We start from the raw sequence: 8139 nt of genomic DNA, 5'->3' as shown, positions 1-8139 counted from the left end.
CAAAGTTTTTAATTGTCCATCAGTCCAAAACATTGTTTGTGTTGAAAAGTCTATGAACATCATTATAGTGTAACAAAAGCTCTATACAAGACAGCCAGCAAAAAAAACAAAATAGTATAAAGCTTCTTCTAATACTATCAAACATGCAAGTCTATTTCTTAAGCAAAAAGTTGTGCAGATAAATATGTATGGCCTTTTTTGGCCATTCTCCCAACACCCACAAGTTCTTGGGTTAAAAGTAAAAACTTATAATTTGTAGTCTAGTACAAATTTAAAACCACTTTGGTACATAAACAGATCTCAGCTTAAGCTTAGCTTTCTCCATACCTTACAAACTGTTTAAAACAAGTTAAAACAGAACAATCATATTTACATTACCAAGTAATAAATAGCCAGAAGAGCCCCCTTAGACTTAATAATTTTTCTGGCAGCAACAACACACAATGCATATTTACCTAATGCTATACCATTGGGAAGCTGAATATTTTGATCAATTATAATCATACAATGTTCACCATTCATCCAGCATTTCTCTATCTTAGGTTGACTTCCAATATCACTTATATACATGTAGCTGAAAAAACATGCTGGTTACTACTAACTTTGATATAAAAGGTTAAAAAAGGAATATTAATATAGCTGGCTTGATATGTAAAATGAGCTGGAATTGAAGTTAGGTTCGGCCTATTAACATATGTATTATGATATGACATTAATTACCATATGTATTATCACGAATTAAACCAATAAAATACTGCATACAAAGAAATATCCATTATTTTTTTCTACTGACCACAATTTGAAAGCTGCAATTTGCAACAAAAATAAAACAGAACACAACTAATTATTTCTTTTTTCATTAAATAGGCAAAATTTAGACTGCTTACCCTTTCACAGGATCTAATGCGATTGCCCTTGGCCTGTAGTCAGAATTTCTTTCAATCAAAGTTGAAACATTTTCCAAGTTTCCCTCATCACCAAAAGCAAGCATGACTTTGTTACTTGTAGCATCTGTCCAATATAGATTGTGGTGAATCCAATCAACTGCAACTCCTTCCTTCTTGTTTATACGAGACTGTGAACTAAAAAGAACAAAATCTTAAACATATTTTTTAGCTATAAATCTTAAACATATATTTTAATCTTAAACAGATTTTTTTGCCCCAAATGTTAAAAAAAATTTTAGCCTGAAATTTTAAACAGACTTCTTAGCCATGAATCTTAAATAGGTTATTTAACGTTAATTTTTTAGCCATATATCTTAAACAGATTTTTTAATCTTAAACAGAATTTTTACCTTTAAAAGTAAAACAGTATGTCTAGTTTTAAAATCCCTGATAAAATCAATCTTAATAAAATGTCAAAATTCTGGTAAAATTTAATTGCGAAAAAAGTTATTTCCCATTTATATTACAGAATAATATAAACGTTTGATCTGTATTTACAATATTTACATATCACATTGCTTCAGATAATTTTTGAGTCTAACATATCTAGGATTTGATAAAAAGGGACAAAAATTACTTATACACCACACAAAATAAGATTATGTGCAGACCTGTCACTGGAATACACATTTGTAATTTACGCATAGAACGGCTCCAAATAAACAGAGAACGACTGCTACTAATATATTAAAAAAGTTGCGCCTAAATGCTATGTTAATTTCGACCATATGTCTTACCTTGTTTCATTGGACCAATATAATTTACTCGTAATTGAACTGTAAGCAACATCAGCTGCATTTATCAAGCCACGTTTTATAATGTCTCCCTGAATGCTCCTGCAAATATAAACAAGTAGTAAAAGCCAACGCTAAAAAAATTGCTATTTCACAAAGTGTAAGCTAAGCTAATTGTAATTTAAGGGGTCATAGCTTCAAAATACATTGTTGCTTAGGTGTGCTTGCTGTTAGGTGTCCACACAAACAAAGTATATATGGAATTCAATGCGGCTCCCAATGTTTGACATCTATGAGTGCACCTTCATAGCAAGGCACCTCAGAAATTTTATAAAAGGGTATTGATAATAAAATAATTTAATATGAAAAACTAGGATTGCATGAGAAAAACTTACTAAAATGCAGGGAAAGAAGCAATAATTAGTAATTACATATATTTTTAGGAAACAAATCCAACATATTGGTTTCAACGTTTACTAATTAATCAAGTGTAAAACAAAAATGTCTTTGTACTAACCCTGTTAACATATTAACACGTAAACGTCTTATAATATTATCATCAGCTATAAAGATCTGTACATTGGATTGTTGAAAAGTATGATTGCACGAAGCTACATTGGTAGGACACACACATCTGTATGCACGACCAGCGGGAAGACAAAAGTAAGGACAGTCCGAATGCTGGCAACGCTTTCTGACTGAGAATAAAGTATTGTATGAATGAATAAATGTAACTTGCTTTACTGTGGTCGCTTACAAATTACCATATATGTTACTTTAAAAGTGATGAATTTTTTCGATGTTTACTTATTTTTATGCATGGCGTATAATTTGGACAACTCATTAGTGACCACTGAGTTAGAACAATTGTAGTTAAGTGTCTTGCCCAAGGAAACATACACCCACAATGGTAGCAGCGATGAGCCTTGATCTCATCACCTCTGGGTTAGAGGGATAGACATGCAGCCGTGAAGTCGGTATGTTTAAATAAATATTACAAATTTTAATATAGTAAGAAGTTATGAACTTTATTTTCAACTAATGCATTGTTATATTTACATACATAATATAAATGGGCATATATTAAAAACCGTTGGTAAATACCGGTTTTGTAATGTTTACACATATACTATATTTGCTAATACAGCAAGAACATCAATGTTAAATTATATAGGTGTTTTGCATTTGTAATAAAAATAGATACTTACCCATTGGTTGATTAAGTCGATCAAGACTTTTAACTGAACTTGGTCGATGCAAACCTGCTGCTGATAGATGCAATCTTTCCCCAGTACGCTGGTCGACAGATTTTATTGTTAAATCACCAGCATCAATCCAATAAACTAAAAATAGAAAAACAGACTAGAGAAAAAGGTATATATTCATCTACTTGTAGTTTAACAGTGTACTTTTAATTTAAACACAACAAAATTAAACAGTTCAGAGGTATAGCCTCCAACTGAGAGGTAACGAGTACAAGGCTTGTCGCTGCTATCATTGTGGGGGTACGTGTCTTTGGGCAAAACACTTAACAGCAATTGCCTCAATCTAAGGCGTATTAACACTTGTGTTATAACTAATGTCGTTTTCTGGGCAGGGAGAATAAAGCAAGTTACATTTAGGTATTGGCTTAAGGTGAAAGGCTATTATTGGGCTGTTAAAAAAAAACAAAACATAGTTTGTATAGTAATAGAAAAGCTATTAAAAGTTTTTAAAAATGAAAGAATATTCGAAAAAATATGTAAAAAAATGAAAAAAGTCTTTATTTTTTATACAAACCTTTGTTATTGTTTAAAAACATTCCAACCGGAAAACTGATTATTTTATTTGAGGTTAAAATAACTCGACAATCTATACCACTATTGTGGCACATGTTTAAAGTTTTCGTTGAACTGTCAAACCAGTAAACTTTGCTTGTAGATGTTTCTATAGAAAAAGATAATAAGTTTTAGTAATTGTAGCTAAAAAAACATACTTTGAAATTGGTATGGTTTAAGTTGTACTACTCTTGGCATTAAGACAATGGGATATGTTTTCCTAAATCTTAAGCAAATAAAAAAAATAAAAAAGAGTTGGTGTGACCTTAAAGGTAACACGAAAAAGGTTGGTAAATTCAGCAAATTAAGTCCAATTATTAGGTCCCCTTGTAGGTCTGCAAAGCTAGAGAAAATATATAAATTTTAGTGTCTCACCAATTGTTAATGCTGTTGGCTGTTGGACGTTTTCACTCGCAACTAATGTACAGGAATCTGGATTTCCCATCGAACATTTCTCAATCTTGGGGGAACTTCCAGTATCACTGATGTATACATACCTGTAGGTAGGTTAGAATAATGTATTGTAGATCCGAGCTTCCCAAACTGTGGGGCGGTATACAAGAGTATTCTATGTGGGTGAGGTCCCGCAGTGTGGCACGCCATGGGCCCTAGAATTTAGGCCACAATTGACCCATTACCCCAGTTTATAAGAGTAAATTAACTCCATCATTTATCATTTAGTTAAAATGCTCTGGACCTTTTATTTTGAGATTCAAGCATGTTTTGTGGCTTTTTTTGTAAAATATTTATGTACTAACTTGCCACAAAGTAAGTAATAAACTTAACGACAATTACTCCAACCCAGTGGTCACTTATGGGTTATCTTAAATGTCAGTAATACATGAAAAACAATCACCCACTAATTTTTACATTTGGTAACTCATAAATGGGCACGAGGTGTATGAAACAGAACACTTGTGTTATAACGACAGTCGTTGCCCAGCCACACGAGGATAAGACAAGTTACATTCATTCATTGAATATTTACAAGTATAATTAGATACCCAGATTCTGGATCAACTTGAATCGCATCTGGTTGATAACGCGTGTCACGATTGATTAGAAATGTCATGTGATTACTAGTTGTCATAGCAACTCGTACACTGTGGGCATCTGTCCAGTATATTACCTCATGGACCCAATCGTATGATAGCTGTATTGGTTTGTTTACCTTTATATAAAAAAAGTTGTAATTTACCTTCTACAAAAATCGAATAAAACTTTTTGAAAATGCCTATGAAGTCAAATATATATATGGCACGGGCACCTTATATTTATAATAAATAAAAATTTACTTTAAAACAACGTTTCCGTGATAATCCATAGTAAAAAAACTGCAATGAGGTTAAAACAAGACTTTTCAAACTTTTTTGCTTTTCACCCTTAATTTTCCACTGCCTGCAGTTATACTAGTACTTTGTGTGAAATTGGTTTATTCTCTGTAATCCCCTTGAAGTCTGTTACCCCAAGTTTGGGAAGCCCTAGTTTACAAAATACCCAAATACCGTGGTTGGTCCTTGTAGAACCGTAGTATCTGTAACTGATGTGTAATCATCACTGAAAGTTGCCCTGTTGTAAATTACAATTATTTTAAATCATGCTAAACATTTTTGAAATTAAGCTAAAATATTTCAATTTCTAAGTTATGGTTACCAAAACTTTATGTAACAAAAAGTTATTCTTATTTGAAATCATAAATTATTTTGTATTTATTCTAAAATAAATGTAATCATTGGACCAAAACAGAAAAATACTGTTTTTAAATTTTAAACCTTAGATTGAAAAAATTTTTTTTTAACTTTTTTAAAAAATTTATAAATAAAATTTCTACAACATACTTCATAATCTGCCTTGTATGTGCAATGATCCAAAACACAAAATTTCTCCTGGTATCCAAATCAACAGAAACAATTCGATTTTGTCCTGATACCAATGTTAACTTATCATGTCGTCTGAAAAAATAATATGAACAAAAAAATGATACTTAATTATTCTTGGGTGGCAGGCAGTTGTTGTAACATGGGTGTTCTGTTTTACACACCTCTTGTCTACTTACTAGTTATACAGTAGCATGGGGGAAGGCGAGACACCTTTAAAACATAATATCCAAATATCCTGATCGTTTTTTAAACAACCACCAACGGTCTATGGGAGTCCCGAGGATATGGTTTATAATTCTTTAAATGTTCTTTGTTTACTACCAGGTGGGACAAAAAAATTAGAATGAAACATGTCCCATCTGCCCCCACCCTACTATATTCATAACAAAGGCACATTTAGTGCCACATAAAAGCTGTGCTAATGTATTAATATACAAATGTAAAACACAGATTCACCTTGGTTGAAGGAATCACTTTAATTTTATTCCCAACAGTGTAAATTAAACCAGGAAAGGAAGGTGTTGGAATTTCTAATTGGTGAAAAACATATAAGTCATTAAATACTATCTTTATATACAGATATAGGTAATGACCAAAATGTTTATTTTTGTATTTATTAAGGTGATTGTTAACTATACAACAATTTTCAAATTACTAAACATAGATTTTAGATACATACATCTATTACTTTTTCAAGGATTTAAGACCTATGAACTGGTTTATTAATTAAATGAAACACATAGTAGCATTTATCTTTTTTTAAGTTAAAAAAATAAATGTAACCTAAACAAAGACTTTAAAATAAAAAAAATTGATTTTCAAATTACTTGTTGGGCGAAATGCAGTATGTGAGGAAATTATTGTTTTAGATCGAAGAGCGTTTCTTGACGACCCTGTATAACTTAATGGACGATCCCGCCTTTCTACTTTGATTGTTCCACCCACAGTTGCTATGCACATGAATAGATACAAAAAATGGAATTAAATAGGTGAAAAAATACTGTTAAATAGTATATTTATATAGCATGTTGTTCAAAATGATGTTTTTATTGAGGGTAGAGTATTAGAAAGTTTCAGTATTTTAAATAAAAACTAGGTTTTAGGGGTTTGTGGAAATTCAAAAATAGAGCTATAACTTTATTTAATTGTAGGACCAACTCGTTTTTTAAACACAAATAAATAAAAGTATTTTGAAAACTTCTTTATGTATTAGTTGTAAATTGTTACAAGTATTAATACTAATAACATTAAATAGAAAAAATGAAACCGGGTTACCTGGATAAATACCAGCATGTATTGCAGAAGCACAGACAAATGAATTATTTGAATAAACATTCGTTCCCCACAGATTAGCGGTGACAAACGCACATGATCGAGGACATTCCAAAGTAAATTGAGTTGGATAGTCATTTGCTTTTACATAACATTCTCCATCACCTGTAACATTGTAAGTGAATTTTAAATTATAACATTAACATGTAAAAATGCTTAGTTATAACATACTGTTCAAATGTGAGCAGATTTGGTAATAAGTCATCAATTTGTTAATATTGAGAGAAATATGAAGCAAAGTAGGAATAGGCCACAGTATATAAAAATAAATGATTAAACGAAAAGTGATTATGTGTTTCTAAATCTTTAAATAAGATAGTTTTATTAACTTATTTCTTATGGCATTTAAGTTTATTTATGTGTTAAAATAACAAATTGTTATCTTCAATTTAATACAATTTAGTGATGTCTAAGATGAAAAAATATGTACTTACTTTAACTATTAATGAACAGGATGGTATACAAATGATAATATATACTGGTGCTGCCTGGTGGATATTTATTTCATTGCATATTTTGTGCCTGTTGCACATTTATACTATTGCATATTTGTTTTGTATTTTGATTTTTTTTCGCTGCAAGCGCCAAAATACAAGTATATATATTAATAATAAGTTAAAACTAAGTCCTGACCTAAACATGGGACGCAAATTGTTGGTACAAGACGTCCATCTCTGTTAACAACACACCATAATGCACTTCGCTGGTAGGGAAGACATCCATGGTGTGTCTGGTTGGTGCTTGAAAGGAAAAACGGAAAATGACATCTCGATCCAGAACGTGAACATTTGTAATCTGTGATGGTTTAGTTGTGTAAGTAAGTTAACCTTATTGTTAAAATGTATAGGGTCATGTTTTTTAACTATATTTTTAACAAACTCTATCGTAACATAACTTAAATATAGTTAAACATATAATCGTTAAACATAAGGAACCTCATTGAAATATGTGGGGACCACATAATATATTTTTGCATTGCTTGTTTGCATAGACACTTGACAGCAGTGTAAAAACTGTTAAGGCTAAACTGAAGTGCAGAACAGAAATATGTCTTCATAAATAAAAATATGACACAAATATATACGTTTGGGAAGTTAACATACCAAACGAACTTGCACAGCACAAAATGCTTAGCAATGCTACGAAAATATACTGCATGCTAATGAAAGATTGTCTAGAATATCTTAATACTATAGGCATGTACTACTTTTGTAGTACTGATGAACGATATAATGTGATTCAGGAATTAGAATTATTAGGCTACACATTTTTTTTTGTTGTACCAGGTACCGAGATATGAAACACGCTCGCAGCCATTTTAAACGTACTTTAATTGTTTGTTCTTGAAACCTGTTCTTGAACCGTATGCACAGCGTCATCAAACTTGCCTGCGGCTTCACTACATGCTGCGTTTAGCAAAATTAAAACA

General features: G+C 31.2%; 1 protein-coding gene across 1 annotated transcript in view; it reads right to left on the bottom strand.

Moving 5' to 3' along the window:
- LOC100183345 (low-density lipoprotein receptor-related protein 2-like) overlaps nt 1–8021 on the bottom strand; it is a 16290-nt gene extending 8269 nt beyond the window's left edge. The window contains exons 1-16 of the mRNA XM_026834653.1: nt 7814–8021; nt 7344–7505; nt 6654–6815; nt 6206–6328; nt 5827–5908; nt 5337–5450; nt 5004–5067; nt 4503–4669; nt 3874–3995; nt 3461–3607; nt 2890–3024; nt 2199–2379; nt 1685–1783; nt 888–1082; nt 456–574; nt 1–50 (exon numbers count right to left, since the gene is read on the bottom strand). Coding sequence (XP_026690454.1) covers nt 1–50; nt 456–574; nt 888–1082; nt 1685–1783; nt 2199–2379; nt 2890–3024; nt 3461–3607; nt 3874–3995; nt 4503–4669; nt 5004–5067; nt 5337–5450; nt 5827–5908; nt 6206–6328; nt 6654–6815; nt 7344–7505; nt 7814–7910 — 2019 coding nt within the window. The 5' untranslated portion in view covers nt 7911–8021. The remainder of the gene's footprint in view (nt 51–455; nt 575–887; nt 1083–1684; nt 1784–2198; nt 2380–2889; nt 3025–3460; nt 3608–3873; nt 3996–4502; nt 4670–5003; nt 5068–5336; nt 5451–5826; nt 5909–6205; nt 6329–6653; nt 6816–7343; nt 7506–7813) is intronic.
- Between the last annotated feature and the right edge of the window lie 118 nt (nt 8022–8139).

This window comes from Ciona intestinalis, chromosome 5 (assembly GCF_000224145.3).
Source record: "Ciona intestinalis chromosome 5, KH, whole genome shotgun sequence".
NCBI lineage: Eukaryota > Metazoa > Chordata > Ascidiacea > Phlebobranchia > Cionidae > Ciona > Ciona intestinalis.
This window is presented reverse-complemented; position numbering and strand designations above follow the sequence as displayed.